At 64.0% G+C, this 27140-nt stretch overlaps 5 protein-coding genes across 13 annotated transcripts; 2 read left to right on the top strand and 3 right to left on the bottom strand.

Moving 5' to 3' along the window:
• Positions 1 to 4442: 4442 nt before the first annotated feature.
• Positions 4443 to 7629, bottom strand: LOC132084908 (mothers against decapentaplegic homolog 6-like). Its single transcript, XM_059490189.1, has 4 exons — positions 7567 to 7629; positions 6838 to 7251; positions 6596 to 6694; positions 4443 to 5978 (listed from the first exon to the last, which is right to left on the bottom strand). The coding sequence occupies exons 2-4, from the start codon at positions 7229 to 7231 to the stop codon at positions 5452 to 5454; spliced, it is 1020 nt and encodes a 339-aa protein (XP_059346172.1). The 5' UTR covers positions 7232 to 7251; positions 7567 to 7629; the 3' UTR covers positions 4443 to 5451.
• Positions 7630 to 9302: 1673 nt separating this feature from the next.
• On the bottom strand, positions 9303 to 12398 carry FLAD1 (flavin adenine dinucleotide synthetase 1). The gene is made up of 7 exons (XM_059490417.1): positions 12220 to 12398; positions 11365 to 12124; positions 10829 to 10976; positions 10538 to 10636; positions 10267 to 10456; positions 9799 to 9872; positions 9303 to 9717 (listed from the first exon to the last, which is right to left on the bottom strand). The coding sequence occupies exons 1-7, from the start codon at positions 12370 to 12372 to the stop codon at positions 9582 to 9584; spliced, it is 1560 nt and encodes a 519-aa protein (XP_059346400.1). The 5' UTR covers positions 12373 to 12398; the 3' UTR covers positions 9303 to 9581.
• A 271-nt stretch (positions 12399 to 12669) lies between these two features.
• Positions 12670 to 13521, bottom strand: CKS1B (CDC28 protein kinase regulatory subunit 1B). The gene is made up of 3 exons (XM_059490434.1): positions 13417 to 13521; positions 12987 to 13114; positions 12670 to 12920 (listed from the first exon to the last, which is right to left on the bottom strand). Exons 1-3 carry the CDS (start codon positions 13473 to 13475, stop codon positions 12868 to 12870), a joined length of 240 nt encoding a protein of 79 aa, XP_059346417.1. The 5' UTR covers positions 13476 to 13521; the 3' UTR covers positions 12670 to 12867.
• A 199-nt stretch (positions 13522 to 13720) lies between these two features.
• Positions 13721 to 24936, top strand: SHC1 (SHC adaptor protein 1). 9 transcript variants are annotated; one of them, XM_059490440.1, is made up of 14 exons: positions 13777 to 13821; positions 15543 to 15624; positions 19813 to 19974; positions 20165 to 20235; positions 20524 to 20587; positions 20886 to 21005; positions 21419 to 21472; positions 21558 to 21609; positions 21790 to 21916; positions 22393 to 22561; positions 22746 to 22803; positions 22914 to 23078; positions 23604 to 23866; positions 24097 to 24936. In XM_059490440.1, exons 2-14 carry the CDS (start codon positions 15613 to 15615, stop codon positions 24223 to 24225), a joined length of 1446 nt encoding a protein of 481 aa, XP_059346423.1. In that variant the 5' UTR covers positions 13777 to 13821; positions 15543 to 15612; the 3' UTR covers positions 24226 to 24936. The 9 variants fall into 9 exon arrangements, with proteins under 9 accessions (XP_059346425.1, XP_059346427.1, XP_059346424.1 ...); XM_059490439.1 differs by having other exon boundaries at positions 22911 to 23078; XM_059490435.1 differs by having other exon boundaries at positions 13801 to 13821; positions 15543 to 15892; positions 19096 to 19974; positions 22911 to 23078.
• A 252-nt stretch (positions 24937 to 25188) lies between these two features.
• On the top strand, positions 25189 to 27077 carry PYGO2 (pygopus family PHD finger 2). Its single transcript, XM_059490250.1, has 3 exons — positions 25189 to 25347; positions 25439 to 25488; positions 25564 to 27077. Exons 1-3 carry the CDS (start codon positions 25224 to 25226, stop codon positions 26635 to 26637), a joined length of 1248 nt encoding a protein of 415 aa, XP_059346233.1. The 5' UTR covers positions 25189 to 25223; the 3' UTR covers positions 26638 to 27077.
• Positions 27078 to 27140: the final 63 nt, after the last annotated feature.

Here is a 27140-nt window from a genome sequence, read left to right as displayed (position 1 = left end):
CCCCAGCTGGTGGCACCTCCTACTCAACATGTAGGGTTCATGTCCTCACAGCACCCCGGGGACTGAGCATCCCCAGTGGCACAGGCTGTGCGCCCAGCGCTCCATGCTGGCACCAGGGTGGCGCTGCTCCCGGTGGGGTCACCTGGCAAGGACAGTGCCAGCCCACAGCCCCCCCTCCACACCCTCCAAAATAGCCCGGCTTCCGCCCCCACGGCAGCTGCCTGCTGCCAGCTCCCCGCTGCCCACGGCTGATCCCGGGGAGGGAAGGGGGGCAGGAGATCCTAATCCCCCCCAGCCCCCCCGAGCCCACAGAGCACCGACAGCCAGGCCGTGCCCGCCACAGCCCACAGAGTGGCACTGAGGAGACCCCACGCAGCCCTGCAGCAAGGGAGGGCAATGCCCCAGGGCTGCACAGGGCAGCCTCTGTGGAGCCCCAGGGCCTGCCGTGATGTCCACACCACACCAGCTGCCCTGTGCCACCCCAGCAGGGCACAAGGGTCTCCTCCCTTCACTTCCTTGGCCCTGCAGTGGGGCTGGCAATGCTCCTGTTACCTTTGCTATGGCTCCAAGCCCTGATGGTTGCCCAGGGGAGGGGAATCAAAGCAAAACTGCTGGGGTGTCTCTGTACCCAATGAATGTCAGCTAGCACAGCCACATTCTCCACCCTGCTGGCGTTCAGTGTCGGCAGTGCCTGGCACCCACCGTGCTCGGGACCCCGAGCCTGGCAGCAGGACCCCCTTACCCACTCCAGCTGCTGCCCACGGGGCCTGGGGACATGGCAGAGACAGCTGGGCAGAGAGGAGCACGCAGTGCAACCGAGGCTGCCGGGAGAGGCCAGAGCTCGCCTGACCTACTTCTCCTTCCGCATCACCTGCTTTCATTTTCCCTCACCCGGGCTGGTCCCCCTGCCTGCCCAGGGCTCCATCAAACCATGCCAGAAGCTCTGGGGATACAAATCACCGTGGCTCCCACCGCACCATCCTGCATGCCAACAGACCTGCCCAGCCCCGGGCACACGGCATGCCCGGGTGCACCGAAGGTCACCGGCCACAGCCCCGGCACCACCGCCTCCCTCCCCTGCCTGCATGGCTACCCAAGCGCCATCTTCCTGGCACGAAGCGAGTTTGACGGGTCTCAGCCCAGCCCCTCAGCGGGTCCTCTGACCGCCCTGGGGCTTTGCTGGGGTGTGGACATGCAGCTCTCGGGGCATGTCAGGGACGCCGGTGCTGCCACGGGGAGCCAGGCGGGCGCCAATCCTCCAGACGGGGCGGCCGCTCCCACCGGCACCCTGCCTGCTCCTGCCGTGGAGTTACCATGGGAAGGCAGCGCTGGTGGCGCAGGGGGAGCGCAGGCTCCCGGGGGCTCCCGCCAGCAGCCCACACTGCTGCCAGGAGAGATTTCTCCCTGGTTTCATCATCCGCCGCCTGCCCTGAAGAAGTTCCTGCTTCACGCACGGGGCAGCAGCCGCCCCTCGAGGGCTGGGGTGCAGCGGGGGCCGCGCTGGGGCCGCAGCCCCGCCGTGCCCCTCCCGCCCCCGTGTGCTCGGGCCTGTCCCGTTCGTGCCACGTGTGCACTGAGGGTGCACGGCAGCAGCTGGCAGAGCCGCGCTGCCACAGCCTCGGGCTCAGCCCCGCAGCGCTGGGGGCAGCCCGCGCCCAGCCAGGGGGGCTCGGGGGGTCCCCAGGACCCGACACGGATGTGCCCCCCGACACACAGCTGGCACCTCCGCACCCATGCCCGGCACAGACGCCCCTAGCCCCGCTGCCCCGCTCTCTCTGCTGCGCCAGTTTCCCCTTCTCCATGCGCCCACTTTTAAGTTGCCGAGCTCAGTCCCTCCCTCCCAGCACCAGCATCACCACCGAAGCCTTGAGCGGCGGCAGCTGCCACGTGCCCCCGGTAGTACCGGGGATACCAGGCTGACCCCGTTCCTGCCAGCCCGGCTGTGGTGGGGGAAACTGAGGCACGGTGCGACTCACCCCGCGACAAAACCGGCGCTGTGTCCCCTCGGCAAGTGAAGGCAGGCACGGATCGAGGGCGGCTGTGGCCCAAGACGTGGATCTGCTCCGGCGGGAGGGTAAATACCGCACCCCGCCCCGGGCAAACAGCGGCCGGGGGCAGCCAGCCAGGGGGACGAGGACAGGTACGGCAGGGCTGGGCGCACGGGGCAGAGTCCACCGGTGCTTGGCAGGTGCTACCATGACACCGATCCCGGGGGACCACTGCACAGCCGAGGAGAGGCACCCACTGCTGCTGCCAGTGCGCCAGGGCCGGGGCTCACCAGCGCGGCACAGCGTGCTGGGACACTGGGATACCTTCCAACTCTACCAGTATGGGTGCAGAAGGGACTCCTTGAGTTGCCTTCCTCCTGCAACGGTGCCGTCCCCACCCGGTGCGCCAGGCATGCCGCCAAGTTGCTCACCGGGTTGGGAAGGGGGGGTGGCAGCACCCGGTCACCCGTGGGAGACCTGCGGGGGACCCTGGCTGGATGGAGCAGCACCGCAACAGGAGCACAGCGGAGCCTTGGCAGCCGCCCCGGCACGCAGCGGGGACCTGCCGATGTCACCGATTTCCCGCAGCCCCGTGCGCAGGGACCGGGAACAGCCCACGAGTGACACCCCCCGCCCCATGGGCGACGTGTCCACCGGCTCCGGCGGCGGGTGGGGACACAGGGGCCGTGCGGCGATCGCGTGCCAACCGCGCCCACCCGCTGCCCGCAGCATCCCGAATCAGCGCGACTCACCGCAACCGGGCGGCAAAAAGCGGTCGCCGCGCCGGTCCCCGTCCCGATCCCGATCGCGCTGCCGGTGGGTCGGTACCTCCGCGCAACCCCCGCCGGTGGGTCCGTCCGCTCCCACCCAGTGCCGCTCACCTGCGCACCCCGCCCGAGCCACAGACCGGTCCCGGAGACCGGCCCCGCCTCCGCCTTCACCTGCCGCCGCCGCGCCCCGCCCGCCCCCCGGCCACTGCTGCCGCCGCCGCCGCCGCCGCCGCCGGGGCTCCAGGAAGCGCCCGCCCCCGCCTCCTCATTGGGCAGCGCGCCGGCGGTCACGCGTCCCATTGGTGGAACGCCCCGCCCATCAGCCCCGCCCCACCCCCCTCGGGAGGGCGGGGGTCTTGCGGGCCCGCGGGACCGGGGCGCGCGGGTGGGGGGCGGCTGAGTCAGAGGCGGTTAACGGGATCGGGCGGGGGTCGGGCCCCGGCCCGGGCAGGAGAGCACGGGACGGCCCCGCCGCGGCCCCCACCGGCGCCGAGTGCGGTGCCAGGCGCCGAGCGCGCCCCGCCCGCTGCGGCCGCCGAGTGCCGGGGCCGGCACGGCACTGCCCGCTCCGCCCCGCGGACACGGGGGGGGCGGGGAACCGGGCATGGAGGTGGATGGGGGGGGGGGGGGGGGGTAAGAACCGAGAAGTGCGCACCGAGGGAGAGTTTCGAGTGCCGGGCACGGGAAACCGTGCGTAGAGTGAGGTACGGGGGATGGAGAATCAAGCTCGGGAACCGGGCACCGAGGAGCGGACACCGGGGTACTGGAGTGCCGGGCACGGAGGGATGGAGAGGTGGACACGGAGAACGTGGCACGGCAGGGCGCGGCGCGGGGAGCAGTCCCCGGTTGTCGGCGGCGCTGGAGCGGGGCGCGGCGGCCCCCAGCGGGGTGGCTCCTCCGCAGGTGCCTGGGCGCGGGCCCCGCGCAACCTGTTTGGCCGCTGCCGGCTCACAGGGAGGCAGCGGCGGCCCCGGGGCTCACCTCGGCTCACCCCGGCCCCCCCGCGCCTGGCTCCGAGCGCGGCCACTGCCCGGCGCTAGCGGAAAGTGTGAGGAGCCACCGCCGCTCCGGGGCTGCCAAGGCAAACACGGCCCCGCGCAGACGTTATGTCAGTGGGCGGGGGGGCCGCGCCGGGGCACCGAGCCGGGGCCGAGAACGGGACCCCCACCCCCTCGCCAGGCCCCGGTACCGGGCACCTGCCGCCGCGCCTCGCCCAGCCACCCGCTTGGCTCTTCCCGGCTCCGTCCCTCTGACCGCGCACCTGCATCCCCGTCCGGGGTACCGGCCCGCCAGGCTCGGGACTGCCGCGGGGCGGAGAGGGGAACCCGCAGAACAACCTCACCCTCGGCGCGGCTGCCACCGACCCCCGGCTCCATCGCTCCCCGCCCGTCCCCTCGGGCCACGGTTCGCCATCGCCGCTGCTCTCCGCCGCTGCCCGCGGCTGTGCTCCCGGTGATTCTCTGTCCCCGCTTCCCCCGAGGCGATGCCGACGGTGCGGTCGCACTCACCTCTCTCGGCGGGGCCAGGAGCGGGGCCGGGCGGGGGCCGCGGGCTCAGCCGGGCCGGCGGCGTGGCAGGAAGGACCGGGTGGTCATCGCGGCCCGCGGCGGCCGCCTGCAGAGGGCACTGCTGGCTCCCGGAGCCGAGCCCCGTGGGCGGCACCGATACGCGGAGGGACACGGGGGTCTCTTGGTGCCCGTGGCACCGTTTATTTAGGATAAAAACAGCAGACACGACACGGGCAATCCGGGATCCCCTCGGCTGCGCTTGCTCGGGGCTCCCCGCATGCTGCCAGAACGGCTGAAGGAGCCCCCGGGCCTGGGACCTTGCTTAGGTAACCCTGAACCTGTCCCCACCCCAGGGGTGCTCACCTGTCCCCCCCATTGCACCTGCCCTGCACCTACCCAGATGTTCCAACCTTACCCCACACCTATCCGGATGTTCTAACCTATGCAATACCTATCCAGATGTTCCAACCTGCCCCGTACCTATCCAGATGTTCTAACCTGCCCCACACATATCCAGATGTTCCAACCTGCCCCGTACCTATCCAGATGTTTTAATCTGCCCCACACTTATCCAGATGTTCTAACCTACCCTGCACCTATCCAGATGTTCTGACCTGCCCTGCACCTATCCAGATGTTCTAACCCGTCCCTCACTCCAGCTGTGCTCACCTGCCCCACCTCCCCCCCCCAGCTGTACCAGTTCACTCCCGTTCCCCTTGTCTGCAGTTACACCTAGACCCACAGCTTCCCCTTCCTCCCCATTCCCTCTCACCTCCTTTCTCTCCTGCTCCCCCTGTCCCCACCAGCCCTAGCTGCCACCCCCCAGGCCTGGCCCTGACAATGGGGACTCCTGCCTCATGCTCTGCTTTTTTTACAAAAATAGATAAATTAATATAAACTTAAACATTAAAATAATAATAATAATAATAAAAAGATATTAAATAGTGTCCTGTGTCACTGAGAGCCCCATGGCTGGGGGAAGCAGGTGCTGGCAAGGTGGTGAACCCTGCAAGAGGGGCACTGCATCCAGTCAGCACTGAGGCACAGAGTCCCCAGAGCCAGGACAATCCTGCTGCAACACAGCCCTGGAAGACACAGGCTGAGGAACAGTAGAAGGGCCCCCAGCTTGTCAACCTGCTTTGGGAGACCTCCCTGGCACCCCCCCCCCCCCCACCAGCTCCACTCTCAGTGTGGCTGGTTCAGCAGGACCTCAAGCCAGCACGGGCAGGAGGTGATGAACTGCCGGGAGTAGCAGGGTCCCCAACCCTTGGCAAAGCTGATGCGGATACTGTGGGGGTCACAGGGCCCCTCCCCAGGCAGCTGCCAGCCCCCTGTGCCCCCTGCCCGCTCATAATCGAACACCTTTGCCGAGTAGCCGGGCAGCACCTTGAGGACAGGCAGCCCGGGGGGGCTCAGGGTGGGCGAGCTGACGAAGATGGGGTGCTCGCTGCGGTTGTAGGCCCACACTCCCCCCGGCTCCTGGCTCAGCCGCAGCCCCCGGCCGATCTTGCCCCGTGCCCGGCGCACGGCGCAGCTGCGGTAGGCGGCGGGCAGCTGTGCCAGGCAGAAGCCGCTGCCCCAGGGCAGCTCGCAGAAAACGTTCACCGACGCCTCGTGCACGGCGTACAGGCGGCCCACGCGCGTCCGGTACTCCCAGTAAGCCAGTTTGCACCAACAGCCGTCCGTGATGGTGCTCCATGAGAGACTGGTGTCTGGCAAGGGGAGAGCAGAGCTGTCACCAGCAGGATGTGACTGAGGCAGGCAGCTGGAAGGGCCAAGGGGAGTGGGCACAGAGGGCGTGCGAGGACAGATAGATGGACGTGGCGCACCAGGGATGCCTCAGCGCACAGTCCTGCGCTGGGTGTGAGCCTCTGGAGCTGTTCCCAGTCCCCCAGTGCCGTGGTCAAGGGCTGGGGGAGGGCTGTCAGGGGGGTTGGTCCCTGAGTGCAGGGGAAGGTGGGGCAGTGGCAGCTGGTGGCCTTGGTGGCCAGCAGCCAGGCGGGAGCTGGGGCTGTGTGCGTCAAGAAACATTGTGTGTGTCCCCATAGGCAGCGCTTCCTCCAGCAGGGAGCCTGGCGCTGCCAAAAATAACAGCAGCTTCAGTGACGGGGGGGCGTCTGGGCCAGAGCAGGAACCCCTCATCCCCTGTCGGAGTCTTTTCCTCCTGCTGGGAGTGACTGCTGGCTCCATTCCCTGATTTTCATGTTCTGTCCCCTCCAATCTCTGCTCCTGACTCAGGGGTTCAGCCCTGCCCAGTGCCCTCCTGCCTGCTGGGTGTGGCAGAGGGCTGTGCCCTGTGCGTCTCCCCAGTGTGCCGGGCCCAGCTTACCGCACCAGTCCCCACCGTCGTAGCTGAACTCCATGAGCTGGGGCTCCTCTGGCCAGGAGGGACCACAGGATGCCTTCAAGTACGGGGGTGGCGGGGTTTCTGCAGAGGAGAGAGAAGGAAATAGGAGGCTGGGAGTGCATCCTGCCCCCCTGGAGCCCACTGGAGCCCTGAGGCAGCCCCAGAGAGCAGGGGTCAGAGCCAAGCTGGGCGAGGCAGCCTCCAGCGTTGCCACCAGCACTCACCAGGTACAGCCAGGCGGCTGAAGTGATGGGGGTTGCAGCACAGCCCAGCCAAGTCCCCGCAGGCTCCCTGGCCCCCAGCACAGTAGCAGAGGTGCTTGAGCTCATGGGACTGGTGGAGGTCAGGCCAGCGGAACAGGCGACAGAGCAGGACTTGAGGGGGGAGCCCCTGCTTGACCCCTCGTGGGTCCCCCCGTGGTGCCAGAACGCAGCCGGACTCCCAGGCGCCCCGGCTCTCCACCACCTGCACCAGCAGCTCCAGCTCCTCATCCTTCAGCTTCTTGAAGAGAGCATGCACCGCTGGCTTGAGGGCAGCGGGGCCGTCCTCGGGGCTGGCTGCTGCACAGCGCTGCCGCCACAGCCTCCGCACCAGCCCGGCTCGGCGCGAACGGAACATGCCGTGGTCGTGGGGACCACCTGCAGGATGGAGACAGGCATCACCCCCCGTGCCCTCAGAGAGCTGTGGCTCCAATGGGGTCCCAGTGCATCTTTCTGTGTCCACCCAGATCCCTGGCAAGGCTGTTCTGCCTGGATTTGCTGCTGGCATCCCCACCACGAGGGCACGGTGCTGGCATCCCCAAGGTCACATCAGACACGAGCCCAAAACCAACCCTCACTGCTGGGGAACCTGCCTGTGCTCCTGCCCACAGCACCCACCCGCTCCCCTCTCACCCCCTGTCTGTCTGTATTTGGGCTGGGGAAGGGGTCTCTGCAGAAGAGGGGCTCACTCACGGTGGGCGGTGGAGGTGGGTGAGAGGCTCCAGGGCACTGCATGGGGCTGCGCTCTCGGGGCGGCCGGCACTGCTCTGCCCGTCACGCGTCACTGCCTGCACTTTTTCCTGTGCTCTCCCCTCCCCCGGACCTTCCCGTTTGGGGAATTCATTGATTTCCCTCATCCCAGCCAGCCCTGGGGCTGAGCCACCGCCAGGGCCAGCACATCAGGGCTACCACACCAGGACGTGGCACAAGATGCACGGGCTGCAGTGGTCAGGGATGCCCAGCACGGTGCTACCAAGGCAGCCAGGAGCCCAAAAAGCACCACAGACACCAGTGCACAACCACAGGGCAGGGTCCAGCTGAGAGCTGATCTGGGCAGGGGGACACCACAAGGCAGAGTCTTTGCAGACCCCATCCCTCCTCATGTCCTCACAGGGATCATTGCAAGGACCACCTAAGCCCCTCGTGGCATTTTGGACAAGGGTTTCTGTTGCCCCTCAGATCCTGACCTGGCCGGGGGCCCCCCCGCGGGCAGTGGGTGAGGGTGGGAGCCTGCTCCACAACAAAGGAGCTAATGTAAACGGGACCCTTATCCCGCGCCGGGCCAGGCTTCCTGCTCCTGACTTCCCGCCGAGATAAGGGAGGCCACGCTGGCGCCAGCGCTGCTGCCGAGGACGGGGCATGCAGAGCTTCCCCTGTGCTGGGGCCAGGCAGCAGCACAGGCAGCAGTGGGGCAGGGTGGGCTCACAGACCCACAGCCATGACCTTTGCTGCAGCTCACAGCCAGGCTGGGCTCATTGGAGATATTGTGCTCTAGGTGCTTCCCACAGAGTGAAACAGGAAACAGGCAGGAGTGGGGGAGCAGGCAGGAGATGCAGGCAGCCCCCCACTCTTGCCCCTTGGCCCCAAGGGATGTGGGGACACTCAGTCCTGGACAGGGGCAAGGGGTGTGCTGGAGTGCCTGAGTGCTACCCGGGGCTGGGATCAGGAGGTTTGGGGACACACACAGAGTCACACAGACATTGCCAGAGCTCTGCCCAAACAGATGCAGCCAGTCAGGCACTGCTCAGGTTTATTGGGGTCTCTGATCAGGGGGAGCACAGGCTGGAGCAGAGTCTCAGCGCCAGAAGTCCATCAGCTCCATCAGCACAGGGCAACAGGACAGTCCTGGGGAGGGGAGAGAGGCACAGGGGGTAACAATGCACTGACCAGTACCAAGGCCACACCCTCTCAACGCCCAGAACTGCCACAGCCAGGCTGCCTCCCCTCAGACACCACAGCCAGGCCCTTCTCACTCCAGGAGCACCATGGCTGGTTTCTGTCACCCCCAAACACCACAGCCAGGCCCCTGTCACCTTCCAAGCACCACGGCTGGTTTCTGTCACCCCCAAACACCACAGCCAGGCCCCTATGACATTCCAAGCACCATGCCAAGTCAAGCTGCAGGCAGGTCACTCACCCACAGCACCAGGGCAGGCAGGGGCTGACGGGGTCCTGGGACACTGGGAGGCTCCTTCCCTAGTCCAGCAGCTCACGGATGCACCAGCTGCAGAGAAGGAAGTAGAAGCATTTCCACAGAAGCCGCAGCAACCAGGAGCCCAGGTGCAGCCCCAGGGAGGTGGCAGTGGGTGCTGGCAGTGGCAGGGCCTGTACCCGTGCCACCTGCTGGGGGGCACCCCGCAGACAGGCTGCCATGCTCCAGAGGAGGCGCATGGCCCATGAGGAACCAGCAGGATCTGACACAGTGGGAGAGGCAGCAGTGCTGATGTGTGGGGCCCTGGCAAGCACTGGAACCTGCTACATTCTCTGCATTTCCAAAACTCCCACAATAGTGGGTGCAGGGACAGGGCACAACCTGGGGACCCTTTTGTTCCTCCCACTCCTGCCCCATGGAGCCCTCAGGGCTCAACAAGACCACGTGCCAGCGCAGTGCAGACTGCAGCAGGTTTATTTAGTGCTGACAGGCAGCAGCTTTATTCAGTGTCACTCTCAGCAGCATTCCAGGGGAGGAGGCTCCCAGAACGTGGCCTTCACTGGCGGGAGGTGCGCTCCTCTTCCTCGTTTTCCAGCTCATAGGCAGGCCTGTAGCTCTCCCGGCCCTGAGCATCGGTGCAGCGTAGGGCTGGGTTCTTCTTTGTGTTGGTCATGCTCCCCAGGGATGTGTAGCTGTGGAGGGAAGAAGCAGCTGCAGGACTGCAGCCAGGGCCACTGGCTGTGCATGTGAGAAGGGCAGCACCGGGCACTCACCCCCTGTCATAGAGGATACAGTAAGGGACAAAGAGCTTGCGCAGGAACTCCCAGATGTCCCGGTAGGTCCAGTCCTGCAGGCAGAATTGGGCAGGGATTGAGGCAGAGGCAAAATGCTGCTCTCTTGAATCCCAGGGTAGCAAACCAGACCTTCCTAGAGAGCACCTGGGAGAGCCAGGTGGTCATGGGAGCACCACCAGCCCTCCCAGCACCTCCCCAAACACAGGGCAACCCCCCCAGCAGGCAAGAACGAGCCCTGCCCAACAGCACCCAGCAGCATCACTGCAGCAAGGGGCACCCACAGCTGCACAGAGGGGCAGCAAATACTCTGGGGGAGTGAGAATTGTGAGAGAAGCTGTCCAGGATGGGGGTGGATCACTGCTGGTTCCCAGCCCCATCAGATCCCCCTGCCAGGCCCTGTGGCGACAGCTCCAGCCCCACAGCAGGGTGGGCTCACAGACCACGTACCAGCAAGGGGTTCACCCGCATGTAAGGGGGCCAGTCGGGGTCTGTGGCACACATGGGGGTCAGGGTGCGTGAGTAGGGGTCCGTGCGCCGCGTTCCCATCAGGACAGCCTCCAGCTGGGGCTGCTGCTCCTTCAGCTGGACCAGGGCCTCCCGGATGGAGCCCTCCACAGTGCAGAGCTGCACCCCGTACCTGCACAGGCAGGGTGGGCAGCTGGCTGCAGGCTGCACTGCACAGCCCCTGGGCAGCTGCCCACCCCGCTGCGCCTCCTACCTCTGCACTGTTGCCTGAATGAACTGCTCCATTTCAGGGAAGGGGGACACAATGCGGATGTAGAGCACCTGCAGCTTCTCCTTCCTTGCTGGGAACCGCCTGCAGAGAGACCCAGTGCAGCTGGACTCTGACCCATGGCAACTGGAAGCAAGGCAGCGTCCAGATCCGACCAGCTAGAGCCCAGGAATCTGCTCATCCCCCAGGGTGGAGCAAGCAAGAGCCCCAGAGCCCTGGCCAGGGTCTGCAGGACCCCTGGGCCTTGCCCCAGCCTGGAGCCCCATGCGTGGGTACCTCTGCACTGCAGCATGGACGAGGTGCAGCAGGGCTGTGCAGTCCTTGCCCCCGTTGAAGCCCACGCAGAGCTGGACCAGGCTGTACTGGTCCAAAGCCTCCTCGATGGTTCTCAGGGCTGCTGCCACCTTCTGCCCCAGGGCCGAGCCTGCCAGGACAGGACAGTTGGTGCCTGCCCAGCTCATGTTCCCTTAGCACGGCCCCAGGGCACTTCACCCTCTGGTACCACAGCCAAGAGCTTGTTCAGCCCAGGGACGTGGGCCACGATATGACAGGGATCATGAGGGCACTGAGGAACTGTGGCACTGCAGCTACTGCTGCACACTGTGCTCTCAGAGCCTGCCACCACCAGCTCTGAGGTTACAGGTCCCATTCCCACCTGTATGGGATGAAGCCCACTGCAGCTGCAGCATGCCTCAAGTGTCCCAGCACACAACAGGCAAGCTTTGCTGCCAGGCTGGTGTTCCCACTGCCCCGGCCCTGCTAGGCTGCACAGGAGAAGCACAGAGCTGTGCTGCAGCACCTCTTCCCAGTACCTGACTCAGCCAGGCCATAAACCTCCACAGCTGCTGGAGAGACACAGTCTGTCACCAATGGCACAGCAACACCCGCTGGCAGCTCCCTCATCAAGAAGCCATACGCTTCCTCCAGGTCCTGCTCTGACTCTGAGTCCAGGGTCAGCTTCACACGGTAGTAATTGCTGGTCCAGTCTGGGTACGAGCCCAAGCTGACACGGCCCCGGAAGGCGGCATCAGCCCTATCCAGCACCGGCGTGATGAGCATCTCATCAGACGCCACATAGACGGTGCGGGAGTGGAAATGGGTCTGCTTGCTGCGGAAAAGGTGAGCGAGGCCATCCAGGGCCCGCTCCATCAGCGCCGGGATGCCGGGGAAGATGTACACATTGCGCACACTGACCAGCGGGTACTTGAAGGCGCTGCCCGTGTGCCCGTCCGTGCCGTAGTTGAGGCGGGAGGACTCGGGGATGCGAGCCAGCTTCATCTCAGGGCACTGCTCCTCCGTCTTGCCGAAGAACTTGTGCACCAGCGCCACCAGCTCGGGATGGAGGACGACCCTCTCCCCAAAGGCTTTAGCCACGGCCTCGAAGGTCACATCGTCGTGCGTGGGGCCGATGCCGCCCGAGGTCAGCACGTAGGTGAAGCGAGCAGCAAAGGCGGCCACCTCGCTGGCGATGGCCTCCACATCATCGGGCACCACGGAGATGCGGGCGACGCTCACGCCAAGAGCCCGCAGCCGCCGGCACATGAAGGAGGAGTTCGTGTCCTGCGTGTAGCCCTGAGGGGACCGCAGACGCCCATGACAGCGGAGCGCCGCAACCCCACACCCCAGCCCGCCCCATACCCGCAGCCCAGGCCCGTCCCCGGCCGCACCTTGAGAATCTCATCGCCGATGATGATGATGCCGGCGGTGCTGGCGGATCCCTGGGTCACCGCTGCTGCCGGGCTCGAAGCGGCCATGAGGCGGCAGGCGGCAGCGTGCAAAGGCCCGCGCACCCTCCCCGCAGCGCGCAGCACCCCCCACATGGAGCCGCCCGGGCACCTTCGCACACCGCGACACCGCCCCGCGCGCTCATAGGCCGGCCCGCACGTCAGTCACACGGCCCCGCCAGATCCCATTGGCAGAGAGGCGGGACCTGCGGGGACGGAACCATCGCAGGGGCCGGGAGAGGGGGGTATCGGTGTAGCTCCATCCACGGCCGTGCCCTCTCCCGTGAGCCCGGGAGGCTCCCCCAGACCCCGGGCAGCCTCCTCGGGAACCCCCGCGGGACCGGACCCCTTCGCCCTCCAGCCCAGCTGCCCCCAGTACTGCAGACAGACAGCTCCCAAACATCACTTTATTGAAGCTTTGGAGGCATCGCAACGGGAAGGGCCCTCGGAACCGGTACTGAGCCGACAAAAAGACGCTCAGGCAGCGTCGAGGATCAGGGGGTGAAGCCCCCGAGAAATGCCGAGAAGAAGGAGGAGAAAGGTGTTTTCTCAGAGTGGAAGGACTGAGAGCTTCGGCAGACCAGGGGCCACTCACTTTTCTGGCTTCTTGGGCAATGGCCGTCGGAAGAGCAGGATGTGGGGCTCTGCGGGGCAAAAGAGGGGGTCAGGCCGGGCCGCCTGGGCGCCACCCGCTCCCCCGCGGGGCTCACCTGGCTCGTGGATCATGTAGTGCACCCAGCCCTGGCTCTGCTGCACGCCCAGGTTCCGCCACTCCGACTCCGACAGCAGGTGGGTCTTGGGCACCAGCTTGGCGATGTCCTTGGGCAGCATCACGTGCCTGCAGCCCCGCACCTCTCAGTCAACACCGGGGCACCCCGAACACCTCCTCATTCTCTACCGGAGAGCTGTTACCGGCACCAGCGCCGCGATCCCATACAGAACCCTCACGGGGACCCCCTGAGTTACCAGGATAATTCCCCTCTTGCCTCACCAGCGACTCACCCCCCGCTCCCCTCCCACTCGCGAGCCGTTAATCCTACACTACCGAAGCATTTCCCTCCCTCACCGCAGCAAACCGTAACCGAGACCCCCGCATCCTTATCAAGCGGGTGTTACCGGCACCCCTTCCCCGCTCCTTACCGGTACTCAAACTCCTCATCATCGTACTTGTCCGAGTAGTAGATCTGTTTGTGCGCCATGACGGGACAGGCCCGCCGTGCCCTCCCTCGGCGGCCGTTGGCGCCCCCCGCCCCCCCGCGGCGCTTTCAAACACCGCCGCCTCGCGCTCCCATTGGCCAGCGCCGCGCCGGGGGCGGGGCGGAACGGCTGCCCATTGGCCAGCACGCGCGCGAGGCGGCGGGGCCGCCGCGCCGCTTCCCGCGGGCCGGGTGCGGCCGGTGATTGGCTGTCGTGGGGGTCACGTGGCGCGGGCGCGGCGGGGCCCACGCCGGAGGGGCGCGGGCCGGAAGTGAGTGGCGGTGAGGGCGGCGGGAGGGGGGGGGGGAGCGGCGGAGAGCGAGGCCCGCGCGTGACCGATGGTGCCCGGTGAGCGCGCGCCGGCCGGGGCGGTGAGGGAGCGCGGACGGAGGAAGGGGTGGGGGGGACCCGCGTTAAAGGCCCGGGACTCCGGGCCAGGCCCCGCCGTGCCCCTCCCCGCGGCCGCTGTGTCGCCGGACTGAGGCCGCACCGCTCGCCGCCGCTTCGCCGCCGCCGCTTTCCGCGGAACGAGTTCTGCGGGGTTCTACCGCCGCCGCCGCTGCCCGTGCTGTGAGGGCCGAGCCGCCCTTCGCAGCTGCCTCGTTCGCCCGGTGTGGGGCAGGCCCGGACCAGGGGGCGGAGGAGCCGGTGCCGCGCCGTGCTGAGACCGGGGGTGACCCACCCGGTGTGGCGGCTGCTGCCTGTGCCTCGGTGCGGGAAGGACACCGGCTGTGGAGGCGCTGCACGGTCTGGGGACAACCCCGAGCCTGGCACGACCTCCGGCTGGGGTTGGAGGGTTCCTCGTTCTTGCGGTGCTGGGTGCTGCCCTCCCGCCCTCTGTGCCTCAGAGTAAGGCAGCAGCGAGCACCTGGAGCGTACCCAGCTGCTGTGTAGCTGCTCCCCCTTGGAGATGTGTGTGTCTGCTCTCCAGCAGCGTGTTGTGCCCGTCTGTTCTTGCTTCTCCCCTTGAATCTCTTAGATGGGGTCACCCGCACAGAGTGTAGACCACGGACACGGCTTCCAAGGAGAGCTGACCTGGGCCCTGCTTGCCACGTTGGCGCTGCAGAAGTCTGTGAGCAAAGGGCATTTCTTTTCCATGCTTGCCAGCCTGTGCCAGAGGGGCTGAAGATGCCATCTCCTCTCAGCCAAGCAGAGCTTGAGGATCCACCCACTGTCCTTTGGTGGGGGAATCCCCTCTGGAGCTGTGCAAAGCAGTGTTCCATCCTCGGGAGGGACACAGATGGCCTTTGGTAAGGCTGAGCCCCCTGGCTCTGGGTCCAGGTGCTCCTTCCCTGCCACCAGCCTCGGTGTCCTGGTCACCACCTCTGCTTGGCAATGGTGTGGTGCTGCACGGGTCAATCTGCACAGCCATGGCCAAGCACAGCCCTTCTTATCTCACTGCTTTCCGAGCTGCTGGTGACAGCTGGCACAGACAGATAAAGGTACAAGTGCTGCCAGGCAGTAAATCATGGCTGCTGCCCTGCCCTGCTCCACCAGGCTCGGCTGGGCAGTGGCAGTGAGAGGAGTGGGAAAAGAGCTTTCCTTGCCTTGTCTTCCCCTCACAGAGCTTCCTGCCTCTGCCAGCTCACCCCTTGTAGACTCTTTCCATGACTTTTGTCTTCACTGGTCCCCTGGGAGGAAGGGACACAGCCCTGGGGGCTCTATGTATAGTTTTGCATCAGGGTGGCAGCTGAAGGGGTGCAGGAGGGGGCAGCTCTGCCCCCCTGGTTGCCTTTGCTCTTCCTCCTTGTGTGTGGCTTTCCTGTACTGGTTTTTGGGCTAGACAGGGTCACAGAGTGACTCTAGGCCCCCCATACCATCGGAACCAAGCAGTGCCAGGCTCAGCCTGGTGCTCCTGTCCCAGCACATCCCATCTCCATCTTCTTTCCAATGGCAAGAAGGCAACTTCCAGGTTTCTCCTACTCTTTGTGCCAGCAGCGTGGCATGGCAACCGCAACCCCAACCACCTGTGGACAGCATGGAGGAGCAGGGTCTGCCTCTTGGCACCATGGCCACCTCAGCAGGCTGGGACAGGGCTGCCTAACTCCCTGTTTGTCCCTGAACCACAGGTTGGAGTGCCAGACGAGAGGGGCTCTGTGTCTGCTCCCCGCCCGGGGCCTGCCCTGCCCTCCGCCGCCGATGGAGTATGTGGTAAGGACCTCGGTGGAGGGCTCAGTGGCTTCGGTGGTGGATCCTGCCTGCCTCCTCTGCCTTCTGGGAGGTCTCCAGCCTCTTCCCCACATCTGCACTGGGATCTCCTAACCCCCTCTTCAGAGTGAAGGAGAGTAAATGTTGTTCGATGCTGCTGTGATGAGTGGGGGAAAAATCAGCTGTTGGCTGGATTTGAGTGTTTTCCTTTGCTTCTCCCCTGCCTCAGAGGTTCAGCATTGGACAGAGGGGGTCTCCTGCCCAGTGTGAGGTTTGTATGTGTGGCCGCCTGCACCTTGCTGTGATTTCTTGCCAAACCACTGCTGTGTTCCAGGCCTCTGACTTGGCTCCCAGTTTTTTCCCAGGGAGGATGTTGGTAGCAGAGCCCTGAGCATCCCCACTCTGCTTCTCTTCCTTGCCCCGCTGCTGTGTGAATTCCCAGTCTCAGGTGCCTGAAAGTGGTCCACATCCCTCTGTTCCTCATGATCCAGATCTTTTTGTGGTGGCAGGGCACATGGAGCAGGACATGTCCCCAGAGCTCCTTGGGGGCAGTTGTTCCAGCTGCTCTGCTGCAGGGGCAGGAGCTCCTGGCATCTGCCTGGCAAGGGGCAGGGCTGCAGCATGGGGATGGGGTTTGGGACTGCCTGTTGAGGCAGGGCTGGTGTTCTGTGCCTTTGCACATCTCCAGGTTTGCCTTGTGCACTCAGAGCCCGCTGAGGGGCAGCTCTGATGTAATATAGCTCTGATGGGGCTGGGGGGCTGTGATGGCAGCACCTCTGGTGTCCAAGAGCTGCCATGCATCTTGTAATAGGCTGTTACAGACTGGCTTTGAAGGTTCTGACAAAATCAGGAATTACTCTAGCTAATAAAAGCAGAGATGTGTCTGTGGCGGTGTTCACAGGGGTTTTTGGATTGGGGAAGAGACAAGCATCTGACTCCATGTTTCAGAAGGCTTGATTTGTTATTTTATTATATATATTACATTAAAACTATACTAAAAGAATAGAAGAAAAGGTTTCATCAGAAGGCTGGCTAAGAATAGAATAGGAAAGAAAATGATAACAAAGGTTTGTGGCTCAGCTCTGTCCAAACCAGCTGGGCTGTGAATGGCCATTAATTACAATCTAAGATGGGCTAATCAAAGATCTACCTGTTGCATTCCACAGCAGCAGATAACCATTGTTTACATTTTGTTCCTGAGGCCTCTCAGCTTCTCAGGAGGAAAAATCCTAAGGATTTTTCATAAAAGATGGCTGCAACAATGTGTCTGAGCAGGAGCTTCAGCTGGGAGGCTCATGAGCCCTTTGCTGCCTGGAGGTGATGGCAAAGGGGCCAAGGAGACCCTCCTGCCCCCTTGCAATTCCCTCCTGCTCTCATCCTGGGGAAGCATCAGGGCTCACAGAGCTGCCGTGCCAGGCAAGCCCAGGCCCACATCAACCATTCTGTCCATCATGGGCAAACCCCAGTGCTCTGCGGCCGCTTGGTGCTGCCCAGGCAGGCTCCCCTGGCAGCAGGGCTGCACTGGCCCCTCACCGGGCCAGCAGCTTCCTGCCTCCGGGCTTCCTGCTTTTCTTCAGAGGAGTGCTGCTGCGGCCACAGGAAGGTCACAGCTCTGACTGAGCAGCCAGGGGCCCCTGGAGGGGACAGGCAGTGAGGAACAGCCAGCACGGGCTCCCTGTGCCTGTGGCACCAGGTGGCTGAGCTGGGGGGGCTTGGCCAAGGAGCTGCTTCAGTGACGGCCCCACTCGTGTGTGCCACAGCCTCTCACATCACAGAAGTGGCAATTTCCAGCCCTGTGGTGGCTTTCTCTGTCCCCATGGCAGTGTGTCAGGCTTTCTGTGCCTGTGGGACCACCGTGGCTGAGCTGGGGGGGCTTGGCCAAGGAGCTGCTTCAGTGACGGCCCCACTCATGTGTGCTACAGGCCCTCACATCATAGAGGTGGCAATTTCCAGCCCTGTGGTGGCTTTCCCTGTCCCCATGGCAGTGTGTCAGGCTCTCTGTGCCTGTGGGACCAGGTGGCTGAGGTGGGTGGGCTTGGCCAAGGAGCTGCTTCAGTGATGGCCCCACTCGTGTGTGCCACAGCCCCTCAGGTCAAGGAGGTGGCAATTTCCAGCCCTGTGGTGGCTGTCCCTGTCCCCATGGCAGTGTGCCAGGCTCTCTGTGCCTGTAGGACCACCGTGGCTGAGCTGGGGGGCATGGCCAAGGAGATGCTTCAATTACAGGCTCACATGGTGCCACAGCCCCTCGAATCACATGGGGCAATTTCCAGCCCTGTGGTGGCTGTCCCTGTCCCCATGGCAGTGGGGCAGGCAGCTGCCGGTGCCAAGCAGTGCTGGGGAAAGGCTCCAAGCAGGGAGAGCCTTTTCCTTGGCCTGGGTTTACCCAGTTTTGGTTTGTGGACAGAGCACCTGGTGGTTCGTAAGGATCTGGCTTGTGATCCTGGGTTCTGTCTGAACTCCTTGCCCCATCCTAGAGGGGATGGGGGGAACTCTCATCCCTCAGTGGGGCCGGGGCTGTGGAGGGCAGCACAGTCGGGCTGGCCCAAGTTCCTGCTGCATGCAAGTGCGCCGAAGGTATGACAACAGGGGAGAGCTGCCCCTGAGCCCCCTGATCCACAGGTGGGAGTTTCACCCAGCTCCCCGACGCTGAAGGGGCCAACTTTTCCTCCCCCCCGGCACGTTCCTGCCGCCCTCTCCCGCTAGCTCCGCCTGTGACCTTGATTTTTCTGCTCCAGATAAGCGCGGCGTCCCCACCCCTCGCCGGGAGCCCCTCCTGCGCTGCCGCCCCAGCCCCAGCGCAGCCGGGCAGAGCCTGCCCCGCCGCCCGTGAGTCAGCACAGCTCTTCCGATCAGCCGCAGCCCCTCCGTCTCTGCTCCCGGCAGGAGCAGCCGGCATGCGGGAAGCAGCAGCGATTCGCTGCAGCCTCTCCCACGGGCTCCCCGCCGCGGCTGGGGCTTTGTGCTGAGCCCTGCCTTACCTGTGTCCTGCTCCTGGCCGTCCTCTGTTCTCCCAGCAGCCCTCCAGGCAAGATCTGTGCTGTCAAAGGACTGCATGTCCCCGTATTGCAGGAAGCTGCGAGCGCCGCTGTCATCTCAGCATCGCTGCTGCTCCCCCCGGCAGAGCCCGGCAAGCCAACAGCAGCTGCTCGCCGCCGGCACGTGGGTTGGGTGGCGCTGGCTGCCACACAAGGACCTCGTTCCCTCCTGGACAGTGCTCGGAGCAGGGCTGGGATGGGCTTGGATGCTCTCTGTGTCTGCCTCATCTCCGGGCTTTAAATATTCATGCTTTTGATTTCCTCTTAGCGGGCAGCGGCGCAGGGGCTGGAGCGAGCTGAGGGGAGGAGGAGGGTGGCCGTGCCGAGCCCAGCAGCAGGGCAGAGGGAGCTGGAGCTGGATGAAGACAATGGGTTTTGTTGCTTGAGGACCTCCAGGCTGAGCCCAGAGCGTTCTGAGCTCCCCTCCCTGTGCCAGCAGCTCCGCGGCCCCGTTTCCTCCTGGCTGTGGCGCATTGCTCTCAGTCTGAACGGATCTGCACATCCTTCTGCTGCTGATCACGACTGATCAGCTGTGCCAGGCAGCCCCTGGACCCGCTGCCCGGCGTGCCAGGCCCAGCTCTCCCTGCCAGCCATGTGGGGCTGGCGTGGATCTGGCACAGAGTTCAGCCAAGGCTTCTGCTTGGGGGCAGCTTCCCGGCGGCTGCAGGCACTTGGACTCTCTGTGGGGCCCCTGTGAGGCCCAGCTGGCTGCATCCACCCTACTGCCACAGGGACAGGGCGCCTGTGGCCCTTCTCACCTGCCTCCAGCATGGATCTCCTGCAAAAGAGCAAATACAGCCACCTGAGGAACGAGTCTGTCTCCTCTCCGGAGGAGGCCGTGCCAGGCCTGCTGCCCTCCCCAGTGGAGTCCCTTGCAAGCATGCAGTCTCTGCCTGATTCCCTGTCCTCCTCCCTCAGCCACGCTGCACCTCTCGTGGAGCTCTCACCTGACTTGGAGGAGAGCCCTACCACCCTCTGCTCCTTCTTCCCCAAAATGGCCAACCTGAAGCTCTCCAATCCCGCCAATTTGCTCAGCTTGCGGGGCTCTGCAGCCAGCAGCAGCCCAGGGGAACCTGGTGCCCCTGGGATGGCAGCACTAGTGCCAGGGGGTGGTGCCAGCTCCGGCTCAGGGAGACCTGTCACTGTCTGTTCCCAGGATATGAACAAGCTGAGCTGTGGGAAGAAGACGCGGGTGGAAGGCGGCCAGCTGGGGGGTGATGAGTGGACCCGCCACGGCAGCTTTGTCAACAAACCCACCCGTGGCTGGCTGCACCCAGATGACAAAGTCATGGGCTCTGGGGTCTCCTACCATGTGCGGGTGAGTGCTGGGGACACTGGGAAGGGGCACTGTGGGGATTTGGGGACCTCCTGGTGGGAGGATGCACCAAGATCTTTGGGAAGGGTGGGGGACAGGGCAGTGGGATTCCTGGGGAAGTTACTGCTGTGAGCTGGGGTGCTCGGGGGACAAACTCCATGGCTGGCCAAGCTCACCTCGCTCTCTTGCACAGTACATGGGCTGTGTGGAAGTGCTCCAGTCCATGAGGGCTCTGGATTTCAACACCAGGACACAGGTGACCAGGTGAGCTCTGCCTCTCCCCCAGGGGCTGCTCATTTTGGGGAGGGGTGAGGAAGTTGTCTGGGCCTTTCAGTGGGGGCCAGGGGCTGCTGCAGCCCATCAAACACTAATTCCAGTGCACTTTGCCCACCCAAAGAAACTCTCACTTCGCCTGAGAGTTTCCACTTTGTCACCCTGTCTCTCCTGTGCTGATCCCTGTGTCCCCACTGTCCCGAGTGCTGTGTTTGTTTGGGGGGCTCTTGGGGCAAGGCAGGCACTGTGGGGGCTGACATTTCACTGCATTCCCTGCAGGGAGGCCATTGGGCTGGTATGTGAAGCTGTGCCTGGTGCCAAGGGAGCCGTGAGGAGGAGGAAGGTGAGGCCTGGCTGGGAAGCTGCTGGGGGGGTGTTTGTGGCTGGTTTGGGCACAGAGCCAAGGACCAGATCCCAGCCCAGCTGGCAGTGCTGTGCTGTGCTGTGCTGTGCTGTGCTGTGCTGTGCTGTGCTGTGCTGCTCAGCCCAGGGCTCTGATCTCCCAGCTGAGGCTTGGGGCAGAGCCACTGGTGAGGACAAGGTGCCCGTCTCTGCTGGCAGCAGTGGGATGTGCCCTGTCCTCCTGCTGCTGGGCTCTCTGGTCTGGGGAGCCCTTTCTCTATGCCACCATTTGCCCCTAGCCCTGCAGCCGCTCCCTGAACTCCATCCTGGGCAAGAGCAACCTGAAGTTTGCAGGCATGCCCATCACCCTGACCATCTCCACCAGCAGCCTCAACCTCATGGCCTCAGACTGCAAGCAGGTGAGAATGGGGAGGGGTTGATTTGGTTTGGACAAGCAGGAATCCTCATGTAGCTCAGATCTTGCTGGGGCAGGGGGTGCCCCCAGCCTCCCCAGGGAATGTCTGCATGGGCTGTGAGATGACTGCTCACCTCCCCACAGTCCCTGGGGCTGAAGAGGTGGGAGGAATATCCCATGTGCTTTGTGGGATCTCTCCTGGAGACCGTGAGACCCAAATCCCCTTGATCTCCTGGTTTTGACCCCAGTCCTTGTGATGTCCCAGTCCTTTTCCTGGTGGTGTGTGGCTCATAACCAGGGCTCTGGAGGATTTTGAGCCCCCATAGCAAGTCAGCCCTGGGAAGGAGCAGGATGTGCCATCCCTGGGTAGGTGACAAGGCATTCCTGGCTATGTCCAACAAGCTCTCCACCTTGCAGATCATCGCCAACCACCACATGCAGTCGATTTCCTTCGCATCAGGGGGAGACCCGGTGAGTACCTGCAGGATCCCCATCCGTGCCCTCTGCCCAGTGCTCCCCAGCTGCCCCAGCCTCACTGCTGCTGTCTCACCCACAGGACACAGCTGAATACGTTGCCTACGTTGCCAAAGACCCCGTCAATCAGAGAGGTGAGGGTGCTGCGGGGATCCTCGATGCCAGAGCCCCACTTTGGAGGTGTTCAGGATCAGCTCAACGTAGGGGGGAGCTGGGTGACCCCTAAAAAAGCTCTGGGGTGTATAGGGCAGGCTCAGGGGTGGAGAACCTTGGTGCTGGAGTTGCACAATCCCAGCCCTGTGTTTCCTACCCAGCCTGCCATATCCTGGAGTGTCCTGAGGGCTTGGCCCAGGATGTGATCAGCACCATCGGGCAGGCCTTCGAGCTGCGCTTCAAGCAGTACCTGAAGAACCCTCCAAAGCTGGTGACCCCCCATGACAGGTCAGTGTGACAGTGTTCTCAGGGGCTCTTGGAACAGGGAAGAGACAAGGATCTGACTCCATGTTTCAGAAGGCTTGATTTATTATTTTATTATATATATTATATTAAAACAATACTAAAAGAATAGAAGAAAAGGTTTCATCAGAAGGCTGGCTAAGAATAGAATAGCAAAAAATGATAACAAAGGTTTGTGGTTCAGGCTCTCTGTCCGAGCCAGCTGGGCTGTGATTTGCCATTAATTACAAACATCCAAGATGGGCCAGTCACAGATCCACCTGTTGCATTCCACAGCAGCAGATAATCATTGTTTACATTTTGTTCCTGAGGCCTCTCAGCTTCTCAGGAGGAAAAATCCTAAGGAAAGGATTTTTCATAAAAGATGTCTGTGACAGGTCAGAGCAGGGTGATGTGACTAGGAGGAAGGTGGTTCTGGAGAGGGGATGCAGCCCTGGCTTATCTGTGCTGTGCTCCCCCAGGATGGCAGGGTTTGATGGCTCTGCCTGGGATGAAGAAGAGGAGGAACCAGCCCCAGATCACCAGTACTACAACGACTTCCCTGGCAAGGAGCCTCCCATTGGGGGGGTCGTGGACATGCGGCTGCAGGATGGGGCAGCTCAGACCCCAAATCACTTGGGTGCCACACTGGTGAGGCTCTGGGCACGTCCTCTTGGGGAGGCACCATCTGATAAGGGAGGTGTAGGGACCCTGAGTGGGCCATGGGCTCTGCTGAAGGTTGTTTGTGTCTCCCTGGTGTCTCTGGGGTGTGGGGAGCAGGAAGGGGGGTGAGCGGGAAAAGGGGATGGGGGCTCATCTCTGCCTCTCCCTGCAGCCTGTTGGCCAATCCGGTGGGGAGTTTGACCCGCAGAAGCAGCACACTCCTGCCCAAGGTAATGTGATGGGTGTCTCCATCCTCTCCCATGGACCCCCAGTGCTCTGATGGGGGGGGGCCAAGGTGGGCTGAAGCCCACCCTGCTGACCACAGTGCTCCTGCTAGCAGGGAGAGAGAAGTACCCAGCTCCAGCAGGCACAGCTGGGCGCCCAGACCTCTTTGATGACCCGTCCTACGTCAACGTGCAGAACATAGACAAGACAAGACAAGCTCCAGCTGCCAGCACCCCTGCCACAGCCAACGGCAGCACTCAGAGGGACCTCTTTGACATGAGTGAGTGAACAGCCAGGGCTGTGTAGTGGTGGCTCTGGGATTGGTCATGGTCCCCCTGCTCTGAATTAGGAATCTCCTCGAGCTAGGTCTCATAAGCTCTTGGAGATTTATATCACACCCAAGATAGCTCAGCTACCTTAGAAGGCATAAAAACAGCAGGATGGCTTCTGTGGTAGTGCTGGAAACAAAATGTTTCAATAAAAGGCCAAATAACAAACTCTTTACAGAGAAAAACCAATCCAAGTACAAGAAGTCCTCCTGCCCCTAGTAAAACAAAAGCCCCTCACAAAAGCAATTAATTTCTTTATTCTCTTCTTTTTCTAGTAAATTGCCCAAGCAAGACTTTTTAGCTCGTGTCCAGTTAGCTATCCTTAAGTTTGAAGTGAAGTTCTCCAAGTCCTATGAGATGCCTTTTAATCAAAAAGAGAAACTTCTGGGCTTATTTTCTTTTTAAAGGGACAAAGGATAATTTTGTCACTCCCTCAACAAGAGGCACATTCCTACAAAGCTCCTCTGTCGTTGCAGAGCCCTTTGAAGATGCCCTGCGTGTGCCCCCCTCTGTGCCTGTGGGGCTGCCCCCTGCCCAGGTTGTGGCCTCCATGGAGGAGCAGCTGAGGAGGGAGCCCTGGTACCACGGCAAAATGAGCCGCAAGGAGGCCGAGAAGCTGCTCAAGGTCAACGGGGACTTCCTGGTGAGGGAGAGCACCACCACCCCGGGCCAGTATGTGCTGACTGGCCTGCAGGGTGGGCAGCCCAAGCATCTGCTGCTCGTGGATCCCGAGGGAGTGGTGAGTCCATGTAGGGGATGGAGATTGGGGCAGCACGGGGTGTCCTTGGGGTTACAAGAGCCACCAGAGCATTGGGGTTCTGCACTGCTGGACTGGCTTTGGGGATGGGCAGAGCATGGGTTGGAGCCTGCAGTGCCAGCTCTGTGCCCAGCCCGTGCCATGCAGGGTGGTAGCTGTGGCCTCACGTGGGCACTGACAGCAGCCTGAGCACCCATTTTCTGTCCCCTCAGGTGAGGACAAAAGATCATCGCTTTGAGAGCGTCAGCCACCTCATCAGCTACCACATGGACAATCACCTGCCCATCATCTCAGCCGGCAGTGAGATGTGCCTGCAGCAGCCCGTGGAGAGGAGACTGTGAGCGCCCAGGGCACCCCAACGCACAGCCTGCGCCCTGTTCCGTGCCCCAGGGAGCCCTCAGACTCTCCAGGTGCTCCACCAGGACTGAGCATGGACTTGCCTGAGGACAGGGCCTCTCTCCTTTCACCACGTGGAGCTGGTGGCCATGGGGGGCTCAGGCTGTGAGTGCTTGCAGGGTAGGGAATTGTTCCAGCCTTTGCAGAGCAGCTCAGCTCCTACCAAAACCCAGCCCGTTCTTGTGCTCACCAGCACGGGCTCAGGACTGGCAGGGCTGAGCCCCCCTGAGCCAGAGGCAGCCTGTCCTTATCTCTGGCCCCTGGGCCAAGGAGGGGGCCCGTGGGGGGCTCTGCTCCCCCAAGCACGAGGCCCTCGACTGTACCGGATCACTTTACGTGTTAACTCTGTGCCTTGACCCCGCAGGTCCCACACTCTTATGCAAGGGCAGGGGCTGGTTACAGAGCCTCCCCCGTGCTCCCAGCACCCTGTACCCCCTCCGTGACATGCTTGTGCTCCAGGACACGTTGCCACCATGTCCCCTTCCCTCCCTGCCCATGCCGGCTGGGCAAGGGCAGCTCCGGGCAGCCCCGGGGGGTTGGCGGGAGGACCCCCCTGCATGCACAGTGTAACTCCCCCAAGCCAAAGCGCAGCCTCGCAGCCCCTGCCCCGCTATACCAAAGGAACTGGCGGTTGTATTAAAGTTGGTATTTCTCTAGGTCCTGCCTGGTGTGAGCTGGGAGGGGTCGCGGTGTGAGCTGGGCGGGTGGTTCTCCCCCCCCCGAGACCTCGTTCGTGGTTTGTCCCGTCTGGTCATTTCCCCCCCCCCCCCAGCCCCCCCATCGCGCTGCATTTGGTTTGGTCCGACTGGCGGGTGGGGCGGGAGCCTACGGTGATTGACACGTCTCGCGCACGTCGCTCCGCCCCTCGCGCGCTGTGTGATTGGCCCCGCGCGGGTTCCGGTTCCGCTCGGGCCATGGCGGCGACGCGCGCGCTGTGAGGGCTATGGCGGCCCCTCACGCAGAGAAGCTGGAGGGAGCGGTCCCGGCCCCGCCGGCCCCGCCGGGGCCCCCGCACCCCGCGGGCAGCGCTGCCGCCGGCGGGCCCGGCCGGAAGCAGGGCAAGGCAGGTGAGCGCAGGGGGGACCGGGAGCGGAACCGGGAGCGGGGTGGGTGAGGGTCTCCCCGGCTCCGCTGACGCGGCCTCGCTTGTCCCCGCAGGGCTGCAGATGAAGAGCCCCGAGAAGAAGCGGCGCAAATCCAACACGCAGGTAGGGCCGGGCTCGGGGCGGCGCGGGGGCCGGGGACGAGCCGCAGCAACCCTGACCGCCACCTTCTCCCCGCAGGGCCCTGCCTACTCGCACCTCTCGGAGTTCGCCCCGCCGCCCACCCCCATGGTGGATCACCTGGTGGCTTCCAACCCCTTCGAGGATGATTTCGGGGCCCCCAAGGTTGGGGCGGCGCCCGCCCCGTTCCTGGGCAGCCCGGTCCCGTTCGGCGGTTTCCGCATGCAGGGGGGGATGTCGCCGCAGGTGCCCCCCGGTTACGGCGGGGGTCCCCAGCCCCTGCGGAGGCAGCCGCCGCCGTTCGCCCCCGGGCAGATGGGCCCGGCCTTTAGCATGCCCCCCCAGAATCCAAACTACGTGCAGCCGGGGGGCTTGAGCTTCGGCGGGCAGCCCTTCAGCCAGCCCCTCGGACAGAACTTCAGCCCCCCTATGGGGCAGCTCATGCAGGGGCCCGTCGGGGGCTTCGGGCCCATGATGTCCCCCACTATGGGGCAGCCCCCGCGGGGGGAAATGGGACCGGGGCCAGCCCTCAACCCCCCCGGGGGACCAGCGGTGCCTCAGCGCTTCAGCCAGCCCAGCAACCTCTTTGGACAGTCGCCCATGCAGCGCCCCGGGCAGAACATGCCCCCGCTGCCTCCCACGGCCAGTCCCTTCCCGGGGGCGGATCCCGGCTTCCCCGCCAGCAGCGAGGAGGGCGGCAAGAACCCTCCCCCCAGCACCTTCACCCCGGAGCAGCACTCGGGCTCGCCCGCCACCGTTAACGGGGCACAGCCCGGCTTCGCCCCCAACAGCGGCGGCCGCGGCGCCGGCACCCCCGAGAGCAACAGCCTCCCCCTGCCGGCCCCCGGCAAGGCCGGCAGCGCCTCGGGCCACCAGCCGCCCCCGGGGCTCGTCTACCCCTGCGGGGCCTGCCGCAACGAGGTGAACGACGACCAGGACGCCATCCTGTGCGAGGCCTCCTGCCAGAAGTGGTTCCACCGGGAGTGCACGGGCATGACCGAGAACGCCTACGGGCTGCTCACCACCGAGGCCTCCGCCGTCTGGGCCTGCGATTTCTGCCTCAAGACGAAGGAGATCCAGTCGGTCTACATCCGGGAGGGCATGGGACAGCTGGTGACCGCCAACGACGGCTGAGCCGCCCTTCAGCCGCCATGTACAGCTTTCCCCACACTGATTTAGGACCAAACACCCGTTTTTTGTAGCTGTCGCCCCTCCCTGCCAGCCAGAGAGCCGCTGCTATGCGCTGGCTGTGGCTGCTCACCGGGCACTGCCTGGCACCGGGACATTCCAGGGGACCGGGGACGGTGCTGGCCGTGCCGGTGTCAGCCCTCTGCTGTGGCCCCGGTGTACCGGCTCATTGAGGGCTGGGGCTTCCTGGTGCTCCACAGTGCTGCCCCCATTTGGGTCTTTACCCTTGCGGGGGGCATCTCCCGGGATGTGCAGCGCTCCTGGTGCCCCCTTCCACATTCACGGGACAGTCCCGGTGTCCCCTGCTCCGGTGCTCGGGATGCTCCCGGTACCCGCTCCCCAACCCCAGCTCCGTCCGTTTTAGCCAACCGTTAATGGAAATTTTTGTACCGTCGTTATAAAACTCTGAAACGCGCGTGTCGGTGTCTGTCCGGTACCGGGTTTGGGGG

The sequence above is a fragment of the Ammospiza nelsoni genome, chromosome 28 (assembly GCF_027579445.1).
Source record: "Ammospiza nelsoni isolate bAmmNel1 chromosome 28, bAmmNel1.pri, whole genome shotgun sequence".
Lineage (NCBI taxonomy): Eukaryota > Metazoa > Chordata > Aves > Passeriformes > Passerellidae > Ammospiza > Ammospiza nelsoni.
The sequence above is the reverse complement of the archived record's forward strand: the minus strand, read 5'-3'. Positions and strand labels throughout refer to the sequence as shown.

Excerpts from the sequence above, each read along its gene's own strand:
- FLAD1 (XM_059490417.1), bottom strand. The coding sequence starts at position 12,372 with ATGTGGGGGGTGCTGCGCGCTGCGGGGAGGGTGCGCGGGCCTTTGCAC. Across the intron at positions 12,125-12,219 it reads TCGGCGATGAGATTCTCAAG|GGCTACACGCAGGACACGAA; the intron begins GTGCGGCCGGGG and ends CGGTCCCCTCAG. Across the intron at positions 10,977-11,364 it reads TTATGGCCTGGCTGAGTCAG|GCTCGGCCCTGGGGCAGAAG; the intron begins GTACTGGGAAGA and ends CTGTCCTGGCAG.
- PYGO2 (XM_059490250.1), top strand. The coding sequence starts at position 25,224 with ATGGCGGCCCCTCACGCAGAGAAGCTGGAGGGAGCGGTCCCGGCCCCG. Across the intron at positions 25,348-25,438 it reads CCGGAAGCAGGGCAAGGCAG|GGCTGCAGATGAAGAGCCCC; the intron begins GTGAGCGCAGGG and ends TTGTCCCCGCAG. Across the intron at positions 25,489-25,563 it reads GGCGCAAATCCAACACGCAG|GGCCCTGCCTACTCGCACCT; the intron begins GTAGGGCCGGGC and ends TTCTCCCCGCAG.
- SHC1 (XM_059490435.1), top strand. The coding sequence starts at position 19,426 with ATGGATCTCCTGCAAAAGAGCAAATACAGCCACCTGAGGAACGAGTCT. Across the intron at positions 21,006-21,418 it reads TGGCCTCAGACTGCAAGCAG|ATCATCGCCAACCACCACAT; the intron begins GTGAGAATGGGG and ends TCCACCTTGCAG. Across the intron at positions 21,473-21,557 it reads TCGCATCAGGGGGAGACCCG|GACACAGCTGAATACGTTGC; the intron begins GTGAGTACCTGC and ends TCTCACCCACAG.
- LOC132084908 (XM_059490189.1), bottom strand. The coding sequence starts at position 7,231 with ATGTTCCGTTCGCGCCGAGCCGGGCTGGTGCGGAGGCTGTGGCGGCAG. Across the intron at positions 6,695-6,837 it reads CAGCCGCCTGGCTGTACCTG|AAACCCCGCCACCCCCGTAC; the intron begins GTGAGTGCTGGT and ends TCTCCTCTGCAG. Across the intron at positions 5,979-6,595 it reads CGACGGTGGGGACTGGTGCG|ACACCAGTCTCTCATGGAGC; the intron begins GTAAGCTGGGCC and ends TCCCCTTGCCAG.
- CKS1B (XM_059490434.1), bottom strand. The coding sequence starts at position 13,475 with ATGGCGCACAAACAGATCTACTACTCGGACAAGTACGATGATGAGGAG. Across the intron at positions 13,115-13,416 it reads GATGAGGAGTTTGAGTACCG|GCACGTGATGCTGCCCAAGG; the intron begins GTAAGGAGCGGG and ends GCGGGGCTGCAG. Across the intron at positions 12,921-12,986 it reads CTACATGATCCACGAGCCAG|AGCCCCACATCCTGCTCTTC; the intron begins GTGAGCCCCGCG and ends TTTGCCCCGCAG.